The sequence below is a fragment of the Colobus angolensis genome, unplaced genomic scaffold, assembly GCF_000951035.1.
Source record: "Colobus angolensis palliatus isolate OR3802 unplaced genomic scaffold, Cang.pa_1.0 Scaffold86, whole genome shotgun sequence".
NCBI classification, from domain to species: Eukaryota; Metazoa; Chordata; class Mammalia; order Primates; family Cercopithecidae; genus Colobus; species Colobus angolensis.
The window spans coordinates 5,098,928-5,119,028 of NW_012122487.1; the positions used below are offsets into that span (position 1 = coordinate 5,098,928).

The 20,101-nt window shown below is 40.5% G+C and overlaps 1 protein-coding gene across 3 annotated transcripts in view; it reads right to left on the bottom strand.

Annotated features, from left to right (window-relative positions):
- Positions 1–359: 359 nt before the first annotated feature.
- SH3GL2 (SH3-domain GRB2-like 2) overlaps positions 360–20,101 on the bottom strand; it is a 67,747-nt gene continuing 48,005 nt past the window's right edge. For 2 of the 3 annotated variants that reach the window (XM_011930367.1, XM_011930369.1), the window contains 6 exons: positions 10,928–11,071; positions 9,936–10,069; positions 7,886–8,044; positions 6,106–6,209; positions 3,976–4,106; positions 360–1,947 (listed from right to left, as the gene is read on the bottom strand). In XM_011930367.1, coding sequence (XP_011785757.1) covers positions 1,748–1,947; positions 3,976–4,106; positions 6,106–6,209; positions 7,886–8,044; positions 9,936–10,069; positions 10,928–11,071 — 872 coding nt within the window. In that variant the 3' untranslated portion in view covers positions 360–1,747. Of the gene's footprint in view, positions 1,948–2,797; positions 4,107–6,105; positions 6,210–7,885; positions 8,045–9,935; positions 10,070–10,927; positions 11,072–20,101 lie in introns of those variants that run through there. The other variant, XM_011930368.1, reaches the window with a different exon arrangement.

Consider the following 20,101-nt stretch of genomic DNA (forward strand, 5'->3'; position numbering starts at 1 on the left):
TTATGAAAGAAAATAAAAGGCTAGTTGAAGAGATATATTTTATTTCCCCTTGCTAACATTATATTCTTCAGATGATATCACTTTTAACAATATATCACTTAACATCTATGAGACCAAATTCTCCTTACTTTCTTCTCTCCCAAATTCTCCTCCTTCCTGGGGTTACCAGGAAGGTCCCAATGTGCAGGCTAGCTACGTCCTTGCTGCTGAAACTTTTCCTACATATAAAGAGATAGATACGAAGTTGGAACCAGGTCCTGTTTGGCTGCATGAGAAAGCAATGGAGACTGAAACCAGCCCCCATCCACCCATTGTTAGACCCAAAGAACTGACACAAAATGAAGGAGCAGAGCCTTTGGTTCTGTCTTCAGCAATATTTATTGGAAACAGCGATGCTTCCTGTGGTGAGAGTTTATACATTAAGCAGTAAGATTTGCCTTTCACTCCACATGATCCACTACTGCAGGTGGCACATCGGAAGCAGCACGTTAAACCTCTGAAAGAGTCTGTACAGCTAGATAAATAGAACTCTGGATACCTAACAGGACTTTCATGACTGATAAAAATTAAAAAAAAAAACAAAAAAAAAAACTGATAAGCTTACACACAGCACTGTACACACAAAATGAAGATTATGGATAGAAGCGGCAGAAGTAAAAGTAGCGACTAAATTGGGAAAGGGTTTTGCATATGCAGCCATATACCTTAAACTGCTAAGCACAAAAGTCATCTTTATTTGGTCCTCATTGAGGGCAGAATCTGCACAAATGATGTTCAAAGAACACAGGGTAAAAGTGGAAAGGAAAGGTATTTACTGTTTCTCAGTCTATGAACTAGTGGAAAGATGGTTACTAGTGTTTTCCTCCTCGTGTCTCTGTGCCAAATGGATTCATGAAACATGTAATTCACAAATAAAACTGATGGGATTTGTTCCCCCTTCCCTGTGCCCTTCAGAAATAGCCTAAATACATACAGAGTTTCTGTACAGCAAGAAATTTAAGCTTGGATACCAGATTTCTTCCCATTTCCTCATAATGGAGAATTTCTTTTCAGCCTCTCTCACAATAATGCTGATTAACTGTCTTACTGAAAAATAATTTGGAATTACCACTCTGGCTTTAGTAGCAAGGAGGGAAGAAAACTGGCTATACCTCAGAAATAGCCGTAGGTGTGAAGAGCTGAGATGCCTGTTTGCAGAGAATGCTTTGAACCAATAATTAACACTTTCTATGGATGCATTAAGAGACAAATTCACTCAGATCAGGAGACAATTTGCTGGTGAGGGAAGGCTTACTTTGACAATTCCATGACTCACATATTTGGGAAGGGACAGTGTGAAAGCAAAAGCTTTCTCCTCTTTGCATGGAGAAATGCAAAAAGACCTTCAGATGGCCCCTGGGGTGATAGACAATATCTTCGGTGGGAAGGTTTTTCTGTGATGTGGCTCATGGTCATATTCTAAGAAACCACAGCCTCCTGAGAACTGTGTCAACAGCAGTTCTGTGACTACTGGCTGGTCTCAGATGATGTTTTAAAAAGCACATGCCATGCCCACCAGGCTAAGAGGATATCATCCATCACCATGACTCCTGTGGGAGCCCACAAGTCAACCAAATACACTTGGTGGGGCTGGATGACGTGGACCACTGCGGCCTGCACTTGGGATGTGTTATAAGCAGCATTACCAAAGCAGTGGTTAACCGTAACTATCTGAGTCAAGAGAAGGTGAGCCAGCCAGCATAACATCCTAATGGGGCAGGGCAACCAGAATTTCCACATAATTGATGGGGAAGAAGCCTGAATGGCCATGCAGCATCCCCTCATACCAGTTCTCATCAATTTGGTTAGTCAGTGTGATGATATCGCCCTCTTTAAATCCCAGCTCCCCTTCATTTTCAGGTTCAAAGTCGTACAGAGCTCGGCAGCAGGGCTGATCCATTTGGACACCTGGGAGTAAGAGCAGGAGAGAAGAGAAGAACACACAAGGATAAGGGGTATTTAACTCACAGAATCTGCTGCCTGCTGCACCCACCTGGCTTGCTGCTCCCCGTCTTTCCTCCCTCATTTCTCTTCCTGTTGAAGCTTCTTCTTGCTACAGGACCTCAGTGTCCACTGCATTGGGCATCTTGCCCTCTACCAGTCCTCAGAAGCTTTCTCGGACCTTTGGAAGTTGCTGTACATTCCTGTTTCTGTTTCCAGTATGAAAAACGGTCACAACTATTCTTGTGATACATACAACAGATTTCATTAAAGTTTGCCTTTGTGATAATGCCCAGAAATAGGAGGGACAATGATTTAAGAAGAATAATACTGATTTAGGTTAATAACACAGCATGGCCTGAATTGTCTCATGTGAGCACTTTAAAATCTTTGCATATTTGAAAAACTATGGTTAATTACATGGAGAATGTTTTTGAGTAACAGTTCGCTTATCACTGTTTAAAATGATAATCCCAGCCTCTGGAAAACTGCTGTAATGTGGTAAAAACAGAATAATATAAAACACTGAGTTCAAGTTTTTACTTTCTGTGACCTTACACAGGGCACTTCACTCTGTTTCACTGTCTGAAATTGGATGTAACAGTAGGTAGGACTTACTTCACATTACTAGTGTGGCTACTAAATGAGATTATGTAAAAAATATTATGTAATTTATACTTGGTAAACTGCTGCATATATAAATATATGCAGTGCACCGGAGTTATGGCACACAAAAATAGTGTACCCTACCTCGAGTAAAATAATGAAGGATGAAATCATATCTTAAGAGGGATCTATTCCAAATGACACACTGCATTAATATTAGATGCATACACATGTAGATACAGACTCAGACAAGCACACACAGCTCCCATGCCATCTAGGTGGCTGAAAAGGAAACAACGATTTAGAGAAAGAAGCAAATTACTGAGTCTCCAGATGAAAAGTGAAATATATGGCTGATTTGCAGGCAGGGAGAAGCACAGCTATACACAATTTCTATGACTAGTCCTGGTGGCCAGCATCAGTAGCCACAGCTGCTTATGCCATGCCCAGAAGTGCTGAGCACAAAGGGCAGAGAGCGCCACCTGCTGGCTCACATCTTATTTTTTTTCTTAGTAAGTCTGAGAGCATCTTATAAAAAGTTTTCTACCGTAGAACATCAAGCACTGGGGATACAGGAAAAATAAAAGAAAGCTGCCTATCTCTAACATCCACATCCAGTATAAGACAGTTCCCACTTCAAACAAGCAAATGTGGAGGTTGAAAATGTCTCCAGCACAGGCTGTTGTATAATCTGCATGTAGGGAGTGGAGAGCAAGCGTGACAAGGAAAAGAATGCTCTATTAGGTATGCATCGATATTCCTGAGATAAAATATCATCTAGCTTTTATTATATCAACCCCAGTGCCACAGCATGATAAAGTGATCAGAGGTGAGGCACGGGAAAGAAAACCCAGCAAGTGTCAAGTTTCAAAATATCTTCTTCTGCAAATATATTTAACCATATGCTTCTGTGACTCAAGAAATCCAACTCATCAGCACATTTCTGGAGCCGCTTGCCATCTGTGGGTTATATGTGAATGCATATGGGGACACACTGTCCAGGGACATTCATTGTCATATAGGCTGGATTCAGAGGGAACAGGAAGGAGAAAAGATGACACAAGCAGACCAAACTGACAAGGAAAGGCAATTTACGACCACAAAGGAGGGTCAAAATAAAATGTGTTCATGTGTGCTGATGATTGAGAGAGAAAGGGATATACAAAGAAAGTTTTATACAGAAGAATTAAAAGGAAGGAAAGAAAAGGTAAACGAAAAAAGACAAAAGGATTCCTTTAACAGAGTTTCTACCTGACAAACCACTCCATAAGAAATCTATTACTGCATATTTCCTATGCAGCCAGATTAGATTATTCCTAAAATTTCTGGAAGAGTGCCAATGGATATGCCAAGGCCTATGCAATAGGATCTGCAGTCTCAGCTCCCTACCTGAAGGCTTGGGAGTGCCTGTGTGGGAGAGACCCCCATTGGGCTGAGTACTGTCTCCAGATGGAAACTCCAGGCTCATTCGTGGTTTAGGTTGATATTCCCTTCTAGGCTGAGCTGAAGCCTGTCTTATTCTGCAGTAAAAAGAAAAGAGATGGGAAAGGTTATGTAGCCAGTTAAGTAAAAACAAAAGGAAATATAAAGATTCAGGAAATGCTTGGGTCACCCACCATGCTACCATGATGAACTGTGGGAAATCAAACAAGGACCCTTAGTTTTCTTGTGTGTGCATGTCTGAGATTTTGGTGATGTCCCTTTATGGGGCCATGTCCTCACTGTCTTCATTCTCTCTCTCAATCCCTCACTTCCTCTCTCATTTATTCAGAGTCCTTTATCCAAATATGCACTGTGCTAGGTACCAGGAACACAAAAATGAATTAAAACACAGTTCTTGCACACAAAAGATAAATGCTTGAGGGGATGTATACCACATTCCCGATGATATTATTATGCACTGCGTGCCTGTATGAAAACACCTCATGTATCCCATAAATATATACACCTATGTACCCACAATTTTTTCAGTTTTAAAAAAGACACAAACAGATTACGGTCTGTAAGGGAGACAGAACACAAACAACTGACGACCATAAATTTTAGTAAGCACTGTCACAGATATCTACAAAGTGCCACAGGAACACGGGGTGTAGTTGGGGGTGAGGGTGGGAAGGAGTCTACCTCTCCATAAGGAAGGTGGAGGAGGTTTAAGGAAAGAACTAAAAGATACACAGAGGTTGTTTCCAGATGGAAATATGAAAGGGAGCTATTCCCTTCAGAACATGAGAAGGTTTGGATAGAGGAAAGGAGGAAATATACTGTGTGCTGTGAGAAGAATGAGCAGTTTGAGATATAGGGAGGAGGAAAGGAAAGAGGGAAGACAGAAGGAAATTGGAAAGGTATGGCCAATAACTGTCTTCTACACACCCCTAAATATTTTCCATGGTTTCAAGTATTCAATAGAGAAAGTATGTAAGAGATTTGCAAGGGAGGGTGAGGGTTTAGGGTATGGTAACCATAGAATGATACTGACTTTGAACATATTTCAGAGGAAAGAAAGGAAAGTGCTCCCTTCATGCTCAAGAGACATTACAAAGACACATAACATTTTTTTAGTATTTTGAAGTATATGGTTTTAAAACCTTTCTGGAGGCTTCAGCATTACATAAATTTCCACAAGGGTGCGCCGAAGGAAAACGCTCAATTAGACCATGAATCAAAGAAGATGCTGAGATGAGATCAGCTTGAGGGAAAACAATGAAAATAGGTGATGTTTTCAATGGTGTGGAATCGTCTGATTGGGGTCTTCATCACGCAGGCAGCCATGTGATCAGCTATGAGAGTCTAATCTGGCCATGTGGACTAAGAAAAAAGCCTGCTGAGGTGACCCTTTGAGGTATACATGTTCAGCAAAATCACCCTGTTTAATCTGGCTAAATTAAAATAACACATATTATAACACAGGACCACTGCTATACAGCTACACAGGTTGTGCCGCACACCTCCACGGAGCCACATTCACATGGTAGTTTCCTACTACTACAGCCCTGTTGTGAGGTACATCGAACAAGGTGAAAGCAGCTCTCTCTGATGGCAGAGGACTTGACCACCATTCAGAGAAACACAAGATGTGAAAAGAAACAGCCTTTCAAACAGGTTATGGTTGGCTGTGAACTCCACTCGTACCACTAAGTGACCCTGGGCTAGTTATTTCATCCCTCTTAGCCTCAGTTTACTCATCTGTTAGTCGAGGCTAAAAATACTTAGGTTATAGGGCTGTTATAAGATTGCTGATGATATGTATCCAGCATCCATTATCAGCAGTAGCATCCTGGTGTCCCACCTGTGGCAACCAAAATATAATCCAAGTATCGACCTCTCATAAACAGAAAATTAGATTCAACAAACAAAGCACAAGAAAAAACAAAATCAAAACAATCCACAAGGTGCCTCTGTAGGACAAGCAGGAATTCTGGCAGATGTTTGTCTCCAAATACATTTTATGATTTCCATTTCTGTATATACCATTTTATAGCAATGAAATGCAAATATGAAATGCAGAGAACTGTAGAATACCTTTCTTCCAGTCTGACCGTGACTTGCTGCAGGATCTGGACTGCCTGCTTGTGGTATTCCAGCTGAGCTTGCACAAGTGCAGAAAGCTGGCTCACTTGTTCAATCTGTAGATCGATGGGAAAATCATGCCTTAGTTTCCATGTTACCATCCTTAAACAGCTACTACTGTTTCATACATACAACAGGTTGCGCTCAACACACAGACCCTGCTTGGTGGTGCTGATAACTGTGTGATAAGCCAATTAAGATAGATAGTTTTGCAGGTTTCAAATCCATCAAGGATAAAAGAAAGCAACCTTATGCTTAGAATCATGCATATCAGTACCATGATGAGAAGCAACACTGGTAACCCTCAGGAAGACCATAAAGCTCTAAAGAGTCTCATGCCTAGCTACAATCTTGTATTTGGGATTTGACTTCTTTTACTGATATAGAAAAGAAGGTATGCTGGCCAAAGGACTCTTTGTTCCCTATACTTTTCATGCTGTTAATATTGGTACTGTTAATAAAATGTGACAATATCTCACATAATGTACCCAGAGAGGCGACATGGTATGACAGAAAAATCTTCTGTGCTCTCTGAGCCTCCTCTATAATGTAAAAGGGCTGAATCAAGTGACATCTTGAGTTCATTCCTGCTCTAATATTCTAAGCTTGATTTCTCTTGATTTTATGTTTCACATTACGATCCAGCTAGGTAGCAGCCTCCAAGTCAACAGAGGCAGTGTTGTCTCATAAATTTGGGGATACGGAAGGGTGCTGTGTTGCAGCGAAGGAGCACTGTGATTTGGGTCACCCCACATGCCCACAGTATTCCTCTCGAGGACTTAGGTGGGCACAAGTTGTTTTACATAAACGAACCTACAGTCTCCAGGTGGGGGGAAAGTCTGGATATGTTCAACATGCCGCCTGTGCCACAGTCAGGAGTAAGGCAAGCAAGCAATGTGATGGTTCATTTTAGGTGACAACTTGACTAGATTAAGGGATCTCCAGATAGCTGGTAAAGCATTGTTTCTGGGTGTGTTTGGTAGGGTGTTTTCCGAGGAGACTGACATTCACTCAGTAGACTAAATAAGGAAGAGCTGCCCTTCCCTATGGGGGTGGACACCATCCACTGAGCTCTGGACCCACACAGAACAAAAAGCAGAGGAAAGGCAAGTTTGTTCTCTCTCTTCTAAGGAAGGGACACCCATACGCTCCTGTCTTTGGATATCACAGCTCTAGGCTTTCTGGCCTTTGGACTCTGGGACTTGCACCAGTACTACTGATGCCTCGTGCTCCACAACTGAGTTCTCAATCCTCTAGTGAATTTATACATAGATCATCAGAAATATCCTTTATCTTCCCACTATTGATAAGTGAGATGGTCCCTGACTGAACGATTTGTAGGCTTTACGATGGTGCAAAATTGATATGCACTCAGTAGAAACCATACTTCAAGTGCCCCCAACCATTCTGTTTTTTACTTTTAACGCACCATTCAATAAATTACACAATATATTCAAGACTTTAACCCCATCGTAAGTTAAGGAGCATCTGTACTTTAAGATTCACTAGCAGACAAGAATCTAGTTAAATCAAACTACAGGAATGCAGAAAAAAACTTTTCTATTTCTCAGTCTACTTTATCACTTACAATTATTTAAAATAAATAACTATCTACTGAAGTTCTTATCACACTGTGTAATCAGATATTAATGCTTTTAAGGATTATGCCCTTTAACACATTAATGTGCCTTGATGATAAGATTAAACTGAAAACCACAGGAGAGTCACTTACATCCATCTCCAAGAGATTGAACATGCTTGACTCAGCAATTTCCTTAGACTCATCAAATTTCTCTAGAGCTTGACGAAGCTCTTCATCCGGAATCTTGCCTTGTCGTTTCTTCTTATAATCAAAATCCAGGCGTCGACCCTCCAACTTCTTTAGATGATGCTGAAAAAGTCAAGGGCAGGAATAGGCTTTGAAAGGGCTTATGGAAAAGGCTTATTTGAGCTCACTTCTCCATCACGTCCGTTAACTTCCAAATTAAGATAGGCTAAGTTTTAAAATATAACATCACCAGAGAAATAAGGAAACATGCATCAATGGGGCCAGTGCTTTCAAAGGTTAAATACGGGAGAATATCTTTTAAAATAATTAAAAATAAAAGATAAATTGTAGGAAATATCAGTGCCCTTTATTTTCTGGCCTTGCCAGGCCAAAGCCAAGCTGGACTAAGTCTTTCCAGCCCATGACAGAAACAGAGAAGGAATGCACATGCCCTACACACACTGAAAGGACACACTCACGGGCCCCACAGGCCCTGTCTTCAAGAGAAATGGTATCTCATGAGAAGCCAGAAGAAAAACACTTTCCTTGAAATTAAGTGAGACAGAAATGGCATTCTTGCTTTTCAAATCACCCGGTCTATTAGAATCACCTAGGCTGCTTATTACAAATTTGGATTCCTGATCTCTTGAATCAGTATCTAGGGCTGGGGCCTAGAACTCTACATAACACTTGCCCAGCTGACTGATGCAGCTTTCAGGGAACCAGTGATTTAGTTTAAGCCTCCAACTTGACATATAATTGAGTGCAAGAACAAAATCTCACTTGGAAGGGACCTTCGAAGGGATTATACCTAATGCTCCATGCCGAGCTGCAATCCCCCTCCTTGCACCATCCCTAGTAGATGGCTGCCCAGGCTCCACCCATCATCTCTAGTGACCAGGTAGCAAAGTAGTTTTTCAAAGCTAAAAAGTTTTTTTTTTTCCCCGATAGCTAGTCTTTCACTACTAATGGATGAAGGAAAATCCTGGATTTTCCCTTATTACTAGGTATGTATGGAGCAGAATGAAAGGAAATGAGCACAAAGTAGGGAGTGGCTAAAAAAAAATGAAAAGGAAAGGAGGAAGAAAAATATTCTAGACCTTCCCTCACATTGCATCCCTTGCCTCCCAGTCCATACCTTGATCCAAACTAAATGATCTTTGGAAGGAACCTTATTTTTTAAACATTTGAACTTACAGTCAGCTACAGGGTACAGCACTGGAGTCAGAGTTACATTTTGGATTTAGGATGAGTCTGTCACTTACTAACTCTATAATCTTGAGCAAATGGTACTGTTAAAGGAGATTTAAGCTAGAATAAGGAGGAGGAGGAGGCCTTAGTTCAAGTTATGGCAATCCATTTTACACCCAACCAAGTTTCAAAAAAGCTCAACAAATATTTGTTAGATAAAAAAAAGTAAGCAAACATTCCACACTCAAAGACATATGAACTTTATTTATTACAAACAGCTCAACTGCTCTACATGTTTTAGAAAGAGGCTAGTTGGTATTCTTCCTCAATCCTAACAACCATTATGAAAATATTAATATAAAAACATATGCATGCATCTAATTTCTGGACTTGGAAAAAAATAAAAAAATTTAAAAATGTGCTTATAGAGTGATAGAATAACTATTTATTTAAGCCAACAACTTGTACAACTAACATTTTAGTGGATGAAATCAGCCCAGCAAACCACAGAATAATTAATAAAACTGTGTATTCTCAGGGAAATAATATTATTCTCTGGAGAAAAGGTCTGAAAAAAACTATTCAATCTGAAAATCAAACATAGAAAAGTCAGAGACACCCGTCATGAGTGGCACAGTCATAATAGGCTGAAAAGTATCACATTTCTAGTTCCTCTCATTTTGTCTTACTGGGTTGTTTTGTAAATAATGTGCCCAGAGCTGACAACACGCAGGGTAAGCTAAAAAATGTTTTCTACAGAAAAAAGGCATCTGCATCTGTATGATTTCAACTGCCCACTTTCCAGAAGACTCATTGTACATACTTGAATTTCCCTAAGATCTTTGTCATGAAGATTCTGAAGAGGGTCAATGAAGTTCTGCTTCACTTCTATGTCCAAAGAGTCTTTGACTTCTGACAGTTCCCGCATGGCCTCCCCAACCTCACCAAGCGCTGGGCCTAGGAGAGAACAAAGCTCTTTCATGTTACAGAATAAAGATGAAATGCACTCGCAATAACACGGCCCTTCACAGATGAAAACCCAAAGGATTACACTTGTCTTCTAAAGACAACAACAGACAAGAGAGAACAGGTATCTTCAGTTCACTCCCGGCAACAGACTCAACGCACCCTAAGAGGGTAAATACCTCTCATCAAGAATTCAACAGTTACTTTTTCCTTTATAAAGCAATTTAGGAGGCTCCCTGCCCTCTCTTGTAAGTACCAGTTTTCCCTAATATGCGACTAGCTTAAGGCCAATCTGTTTAGCAGAAGTAAGTACCAGAAATAGCAGGGTTCAACCAGGAAGGAGATCCCACATCACAAGGGGGTGAAACAAGAAGATGTTGGGTGTGGTAGCTGAGTGTTGGGGGAAACAGGGTGAAGGAATAAATCATGTCTCACCTTGGGCAGTAAAACTAGGTACCATATACAAGTGAATAAAGATCTATGAAAAAGCCCATGAGGTAGGGCTTTGAATCATGCTGACTGTGTCTGCTCACTCTGCTTTAATACTCAATGACTGCCAGAAATACCCAACAGAAAGTGCCGAGGAGGTATCTGGATATGTCAATCAAAGCTGTTGCAAAGACTGAGGTCTTATGGGGGGCAGCGGTTGGGGGGAAGAAAGCTTGTAAGATAAATCACATTAGAGCGAACAAAATAATTCTGAAAACAAGTTTTTGGCCCATGTATATAAGATCTAAAATTGAAAACCAAAATATAAAATGATTTATCCCATTTCCTACAGAATTTCTTACCAGCACCAAAATCCCCATGGAAAATGAAAGAATTACAATGTGAGGAAGCACTTGTTACCAAAGTTGCAATCATCTCCAAGCTCTCTTCCAAATTTGAGCATGGCCTCCGCCAGCAGCGCCTCCGCCTGGGGATAGCCTGGCCCCTTCTCCTGGCCACGGATTTTTGACATGGTGTTGATCATGCTGAGCTTAGCTCTGGAAGCTGAAGGTGAAAAGAGAACAAGCTTTCAGAGGAGGCAATGTGACACAGCGGAACAGGGCTGGATGGAGGATCAGGTCTCAAAGCGGCCTACAGAGTAGCTCAGCTACTGGTAAGTGTACCTTCAGTACGCTCCAGTGTTCTCTCCATCAGTCAGTCTAATCAATCACTTTTTTAAAGCACTAAGCTCTCCCTTTCCCTTAAGATCTTATAATGAATTACAGCAACACTGTTCCGGGTGAAGCAGGATTACAGGCTCAAATTGTATCGCTGTGTGCCCTTCCCCATCCTCCCTTCATTGTGCTGGCCCCTGCAGTGACTCTGGAGAGCTGGGTGCTTCCATGGAGAGCTTTTTAGAAACTCTCAGGTTATGTGATGACCTCTAAATTTTATTCTAGTTTTATAGTTCAATTCTAGGAGTCTAAGGATTAAAGTAAGGAACCAATGGCAAATTCTTGCAGAGTGGGCCTTATGCCTTGTTTCACTTATACCATGTATAAAATAGAACTATTTTCATAATCATTTCTCAACTAAGATTCTGATGGTAAACAAATCCACAAAGAGCAAAAATACTGTGTTCATTTAAAAGACTTAATCACTTATCTAGCACATAACTAGAGAAAATTAGTTTTGTGCCTCAAAGAGAACATTTCAATTTCTGTTTCTTTGCTTTTGTTTTTATAAAAGAAGTTGCCTAGAAAGCAATTCCAGTTTTAGCTGTTTTTAATAAAAACAGCTTTATTAAAAAAACTGTTAAAGCCTATGACTTAATTGATGCTAGGATAGCTAGGTTCCTCAGGTTCATAATTAAAGTTGGGATTACACATTAACCTAGGACTATATCCCAAATCCCATCTTCATGGAAACCCCAGATAGAATCACAGCTTAAGGTACTTCCAGCATTCAGTGGCTGACAATCTTGAACATTTATTTCACGAGGCTTTTATTCAAACTTTGAGTCTTAGAGGCACTGAATAGAGATGAGAAAAGTTATCAGTAGGATATCCTGCAACCCTGTCCCATGGATATTACAATGAGCAAGACAGTTATGGTTCCTGCTTTCACAAAGTTTATAATGAACTGAGGGTAGAGTCTATTTGAGAATTAATTAGAGTGAAGTACATATACCAAGTGCCATGATGGGGGATTGAGAAGAGTCCCAGATACACGGCACTGTCCTCGTCTGTGGGGGAGGGGCATTGCAAAGGATTCCTAGAGGGAAGTATCTTTAAGTTTAGAACCAAACAGTATGTAGCAATTGGTCAGGCTAACAGCACATGTAAAGGCTAGTGGTGACTGGAAAAATAAAAAATTTACTTCTTATGTGCTTTTTCATATAAAAGGGATCATATGTTAAATTTGAAAAATAGAAAATGCAGGCTGAGTGTGATGGCTCATGCCTACAATCCCACATTTTGGGTGCCCAAGGCAGGAAGACAATTTGAGGACAGGAGTTTGAAACCAGCAAGACAACAAAGCAAGATCCCATTTCTACAAAAAAATTTAAAAGTTAGCAGGGCATGGTGGTGCCCACCTGAAGTATCAATTACCAGGGGGGCTGACGTGGAAAGATTGCTCAAGGCCAGGAGTTTGAGGCTGTAGTGAGCTATAATGGTACCACTCCACTCTTGGTGACACAGCAAGGCCCTGTCTCTTTTTAAAAAAGAGAATATGCCACAGAATCATTTTTAAGGGGACAATATCAGTATTTTCTGCAGTGAGTCATATCGGAGATCCAGGAAGGACATAGTCCTGGCCCTCAAGGTGCTCACAATATATAGTGAGGAGTAAGATAAACAGTGGCAACAAGTATGATAAATATTATCATGGCTGATATCATGGTACTAGGGGGACAATGACAGCATGAATAAAATGAAAAGAGTGCAAATAAACTAAGCAAACATCTAAAACGTACAGAATGAATAGAAGGAAAGGAGAAACAGAGTAATGAAACCACACATGAGTTAATCCCTACAAATCCTATTCAGGCCATTTTACATTTAAGGATGTATGCCTTTTACAAAAGCTGGATGTGGTTTAAGTGCTTATATCTTGGCTCTAATAAGGGTTGTCTCCAGGTAAGTAATTCTAAATAGTTTAATACATTGTGGCTGATTTTCAAATACATCATTTTGAATGTTGTTCAATTATGAAGAGCTTTATTATTTTACTAAGAATATCTTGGATATGCTCTATATTTTCATGGGAAGGAGGAGGAAAGCCATTTTCTACTAGCTTATCTACTTCAAATGATAAAAAAGCCTATTAATCCACATATCTGAAGAGTCTAGCTTTTAAATTCATTCACAAATTTATTACATATTAAGAACCTTGGGTTAATGAAACTTCTGTGTTATTAAAAATATCATCAGACCTCTGAATTAACCATCTTTAAATGTTAACATAATTGTCTTTAAATGATCGTTTAAAGCAGTACTTTAATAAACCGAGAGTGAGCTTGGAAAATACAAATTTAAAGCACTCAAATTCCTATTATCTATTCTCAGCCTGGATTTCTTTACCAAGTTGTATGTGCCCTTAGAGATCTATGTCCCTTCTCTTCTAAACAAACCTAACTCCTCTCCTTCAAACTTCTATGCATCTACTTCTAGGTGATTCCCAGAAGGAAATTTACTGGGTGAACTAAAACAGCAGGAAGTAAAATTAGAATGACCATAAAAGGTTGACCTATTCCCAAAAGGGCCCCACTGTTTTGTCCTCTGTTAAAATGAGTAGTTTCTTTTTTGACCTTAAAATTGATGCCATCTTTTAAGGAAGACAAATGGGGGCAGCTGAGGCTCAATCTTAACTCCCAACTCTAAACCATCATCTGTAGCATCCCTGACAAGCTTTCTAATTCTGGTAACAGCCAAAGGGAGGTCTAAGCTCTGCTGAGAATAAAACCGAAGCTCTGCTAGCCCTGCCTGAGTTATTTCCTCTGACCTGAAAGCAGTGTCCATGTGAGTCACCGCGCGATCTGTCCTACAGCTGCTTACCTAGTGTGGCAGCTAGCTGAGGATGTTGAAAACTCAGTACTTCTGCTAAATCTTAGTTTTTATTTCCTAATCCAAACAAACAAACAAACAGGAAAACCATTAGGTCTTGCTTTCCATGGAAAACAGCAGAGTCCATTAAAATGAACATTAGCTTTGAGCTCATACAGACACAGCTAAAAATGCAGACTCTAAATCTTGCTAGTTAGCTGTGAATCCCTGAGAAATCTCTCATTTGTGAGACTGTTATCAGTGTTCAATGATAAACAGCAAAAACCAGCACAGACAACATAACAGGCACTGGATACTGGGGAAAATATTCTTTCTTTCCTCCTTCCAGGCTCTCCTGTCTATGAGTGTGTGTTCTGGAATGCTCTATTGACAACTTGCTTACACAGGGAACTGCACTGCCCAGAGTCCCTTCCTTGCGTGTTTCCATAGACAAAAGTCAGAATTGGTCCAAAGTGAGGCTGTGAAAGATGTGGGAGGTGAAGTTGAAGCAGCAGCCCTAATACTATGAAGGCTGGCGTTAGTGAGAGGGGGGTGACAGAAAGATGCACAGGTGCCCGTGGGTTCCAGTTTTTCCTTGCTCTTCCCCACTGTGGGCTGAATCACTTCATTTAAACATTTTAATTTTTTATAAAATGCTTCTGTACACATCATTTTTTCAAACCCTTAGGTAAAGCTTTCCTGTTCAAAAGTACCATGATCGCCCACTGTGTTCTGGAACGGCACTAGAGGCTGCTGATACAATCTGGTCACACCACTCACTCTGTGGTCTCACAGGATGGTTTGAGAGAGCAGGTCTCCTTGGCACCAGGCCTGCTTTTCCCTCACACTAATTAAATGTTAAGGATTCCAAGGCTACCACTGAGTCTTTTCATTTCTCCTGACTCCATTTCGTAAAGTACAGAAGAGTACAGTTCCACTTCTCAGGTAGGCTAAAAAGCTATATGGTTTGCCATCATTCACTCCAGTCTTCCCTTAGGAATCTGGCTCTTTGGAAGCACTTCCTTCTTAAATTGTGCCATGAAAATCTGCTTTGGCCGGGCGCGGTGGCTCAAGCCTGTAATCCCAGCACTTTGGGAGGCCGAGATGGGCGGATCACGAGGTCAGGAGATCAAGAGCATCCTGCCTAACACGGTGAAACCCCGTCTCTACTAAAAAATACAAAAAACTATCCGGGCGTGGTGGCAGGCGCCTGTAGTCCCAGCTACTCGGAAGCTGAGGCAGGAGAATGGCGTGAACCCGGGAGGCGGAACTTGCAGTGAGCTGAGATCCGGCCACTGCACTCCAGCCTGGGTGCCAGAACGAGAGTCCGTCTCAAAAAAAAAAAAAGAGAAAGAAAATCTGCTTTATGTGAGGATAATAAAAAGTGATCACATGCTCTCCCAGAATCAGAAAAAAGGCTCTTATTTTCCCCCGAAAAAGAGAGTTCCCAAGCTAAATCATGAGTCCCACATCAAGGAGTTTAAAAAAGATTAAATTAATTAAAATCAGAAAGTAGGTTACACTGGAAACAATTATGCATTCTTCATACAGAAAAACTGTAACGTTTCACTGCCTGGTTGAATAGTCATTTACCAAAAATCTATTTTTAAAATATTTTCTCTGTGATAAAGTCAGCAAAAGAAACATTCAAGAAGCACCTATAATGTGAAAGGGTTATGGCTAGGGAGACTCTGAAAGAAGTGAGGTGCAGCCTCTGCTCTTAAAAAGCTTGTTATCCAGGTGGAGAGTCAGACTGCTCCCCCACTGCTGTGAGGCACAGCGTGGGCGAGGCTGTAATGTATTAATATTTACACTGCAGAAGACACAGCAACAAATTCCACCTGAAAGAGAAAGGCGGGGAGGCTAATGAACAGCTGATGCTCGAGCTGGGCTTGCTGGAAGAGTGAACTGTAAAAGGAGAGACTTGGGAAAGGCCATTCTAGGTACCTTGAGAATCTGAGTAAAGGACACAAAACAGAGATAGATCAAGTGTTCAGAGTTTGGAACAACCAGAACTCTCAAATACTGCTGGTAGGAGAACAAACTGGCAGAAAATTCTGGACAACAATTTGGTAGCGTTTACTAAAGCTGAATAGACACATACCCTGTAACCCAGTAACTCTACTTCTAGGTGTATATCCATCAGAAATGTGTACATGCATAACAGACATGTACAAAACTGTGCTATTCAAAATATCTAGAAAATGGAAACACCTAAATGCTCATCAGTGGAGAAAATGGACAAATAAATCGTGCTATGTTCTCACAAGGGAATTCTACAGAGCAGTAAAAATGAAAGAAGTAGAACAAACAGAAAGATGAACAAAAGTAGCCAGATCAAAAGAATACATGTTCTATGATCATATTTCAGTCACAAAACAGATAAAAGTGTATAGTGTTAAAGGTCAGGGCAGATAGTGTCTGTGGAGGGAGCTTTTGGAATGTTGACAATCTTCAGTTTCTTGAACCTTTTAACAGGAGCATCAGCTTATAATAGTTCATTGAGCAATATACTTACGATGTATGTGTTGTACTTTTTGTACGTTAAAGATCAATAACAAATCCAGAAATTTCACTCCTAAAGATTCTGATGTGATTGGTTTGGCATGTGGTCTGGACACAGCAGTTTTTAAAATCCCAAAGGTGATTCTAATGTGCAGCCAAGGTTGAGAATCACTGTGTTAAAGCCTCTAGACTGAAAACGTGGGAGGTGATGATACAAATCTGAGGTGAAGAATGCAGGACAAAGAGAAGGCTTTAGAGTGGAAGTGTGTAAGTACTTCAACTGCAGAGACAGAAAGTCTAACAATATCCACGCAGCTGTACAGCAATGAAGCACATCAGTCTTGAGCTCAAAGAAGGGTGGTGGCAGGTAAAGAGAAGTAACTTATCTGACAACGTCTGGAATCTTGAAGGCTAGGCCATTAGATAACAAGCAGAAGAAAAATTGCCCCCAAATGAAGATGAAACAAAATTCAAGAACAGGGTTTTTCTGCCAGTGGTTTTATATGTGGCAGGTGAGATTAGCTTTTAATTAGTGTCTACTCTAAGCCAGGAGCTTTATATAAACAATTTACCTTAATCTTCACAACTCTGTGGGTCTGGTTCAATTACTCTTACTTTCAGGAAGAGGGATGGGCAGCATCTATAGAGTAAGGATATGGAACTTCAGAGGGGCTGGAAAGCCTATCCAAGTTCTCATAGTTACTAACAGGCAAAGACCGGATTCAGGCTCAGGTCTGAGTCACTCCCAAACCTATTCTCTTTCCCATTCAATTAAATTTCCTGTGGAACTAAAAGTTTCAGATGGAAAACCTTAAGTCTCCAAAACACAAAATCCTTTTCTAAAGGCTTTTACTGGTGGTGGTCAACCTGATGCATATCAGAATTACTCAGAAAACATTTTAAAACCGTAGATGTAAGGACCCCCATCTCTATCTTGATAATTTAGAATATCCAGTGGGTTAGGCCACCGAGCACGGGTCCAAGGGGCCTTGGGGATATGAGCAAGCAAGCCTGGGCCCTGAAGTCCCACCTCTTATCAGCTCTGGCCAATTCCATCACCTCCTTGAGTTGGCAAGCTGATGATTCTCATGTATCTCTGCAGGCCAGCCCTTTACACTGCATTGCAGACTCAGGTATTCTAATATCTACTTGACTGCACTAGGATGTGTAGGTCTCTCAAACTTAACATATTCAAACTAAACTCCAGATTTCTCATCATCATCCCAAACCTGCTCCTCCTGTAGTACTCTCAATATTAATGAATACAACTCCATTCATTCTTCCACTTGCTCAGGCCCTAGACTTTATAGTCATCTTTGATGCCTCTCTTGCCTAATATGCAATTAGTCAGTACTCAGTCAGCTCTACATTCAAAACGCATCTAGGATCAGACTATTTCTTACTCTGGTCTAAGCCACTACAATCTCTAGCCTGGATTATTAAAATAAGCTCCTACTAGACTCCCTGTTTCCACGCTTGCTCCCTATAATCTATTCTCACTAGAAGAGTAAGGACAGTCCTATTTAGTGCAATTCAGATCATGTCACTCTTCTTCCCAAAGCACTTTAATGTGTTCCCATGTCATTCAAGGTAGGAACAAAACTTCCAACGATGGTGAAAAGGTCCTATGTGTTCTTGCTCCTCTGACCTCCCCCTGCCAACATGGCTCTTCACTGTTCTCACATATATGAGAACTTCCCGGACCCAGTCACACTCTCCCCCTCTTACTTCCATTTTTCTTCATTGCACTGATCATATCTGATATGAATAATATGAATAATACATCAGGTATTATTCTCTATCAGTCTCATCCTTCCAGAGTATAGGCTCCGTGAGGGCAGGGGCTTTGCCTGCCTCATTCACTCACACCTGCCCAGGGCTTAGAACTGCCTTAGAGTAAACATGGAAGATAACTGAAAAAAATGAATGGATTTCTTCATCTACAGAATGGAGAAAATCAAAGCTACCTTGCTGGGTTTATCGTGAGGATTAGAAATGATGTTTTATAGTATCCAGCACTGTGCCTGGCACTTATGGAAATATTCATTAAAATGGAGGCTATGACCAATATGACAAACTGTGTTATAGAAGCAGGTTAATCAAGAGGTATATTGAAATGTATAAATATGGCATTCCCAGATTATCACGGACTAGAGGAAAGTTCTTAGCGTTGATGGGTTTGGCTACAAATATCTAGTTTGCCTCTAGTATAAAACTAAAGATAGGGATGAGAGCCCAACCTAGGCCAAAAAAATAGAATTGGTAAGTGATTAATGTAAAAAAGGTAAGAAGACTGCTATTTGTCCTCCCCAAATTCATATGTTGAAGCTCTAATACCCAATGTAATTGTATTTGGAGATAGTGCGTTTAGGAAGTAATTCAGATTAAATGAGGTCAGGAGGTCAAAGTCCTAATGCAATAGGATTGGTGACCTTCTAAGAAAGGAAGAGAGGGAAGAATCTCTCTCTCTCCATGCACACACATGCACCACGAAAAGGTGACATGAGGACATAGTGAGAAGGTGGCGATCTACCAGCCAGGAAGAGAGCCCTCATCAGAAATTAAAACATGGTCCAGTATGTTGATCTTGGACTATACAACCTCCAGAACCACAAGAAAATAAATTTCTATTGTTTAAGCCACCCAGCCTGACATTTTGTTAAGGCAGCCTGAGCTGACATAGGTCACATTCTGAGGTTCCAGGGGAAAATGAATTTGGGAAGGATACCATTCAACTCATATACTTTCTTTTTATACCTGATTATTTTAACAAACGTTAAATCAAAGTAATTTTTTAAAACTATCTGAATTCCTACGTTTGTGAGCAAATCAATTGTTACATAATTTTCATTTCACATGGATTTCTGAAGCTTTTATCTTTATAAATAATCCACCTGGGTTTACTTTTTTTGAATAAAATGATCTTAAAAAGTTAAGTTTGAAAGAGGCCTCCAAAAATATATACAATTTCTTGACTGCATCATTTATTGAGTCCTTGGGTAACAATATTTTACTGACTAAATGCTTCATTTCCATAAGCACATAAGCATGAAATCAACCAATGAATGTGTAATCTAAGATTTTCAGAAATAAAGAAGAGGCAGGTCCCTAACATTCTCCACTCTACAAAGGTCTCCCTGCCTCTGTCTACAGGTATTTACAGAGCATTTGCTGCCTCCCTACCTATAGGAGCTACTCTTCCTTGGTAGTTCAACCCAGTGGTATGCTGGAGTTAGGCCAGCACTGCTCAGGGGAGCCAAGTGGAGTCTCTTTCTCCAAGTCAGAGTTCAGTGATGTCACATGGGTAGCTTGTCAAATTGCCCCTGTTTGCAGATGACATGATTGTATATTTAGAAAACCCCATTGTCTCAGCCCAAAATCTCCTTAAACTGATAAGAAACTTCAGCAAAGTCTCAGGATACAAAATTAATGTGCAAAAATCACAGGCATTCTTATACACCAGTAACAGACAAGCAGAGAGCCAAATCAGGAATGAACTTCCATTCACAATTGCTTCAAAGAGAATAAAATACCTAGGAATCCA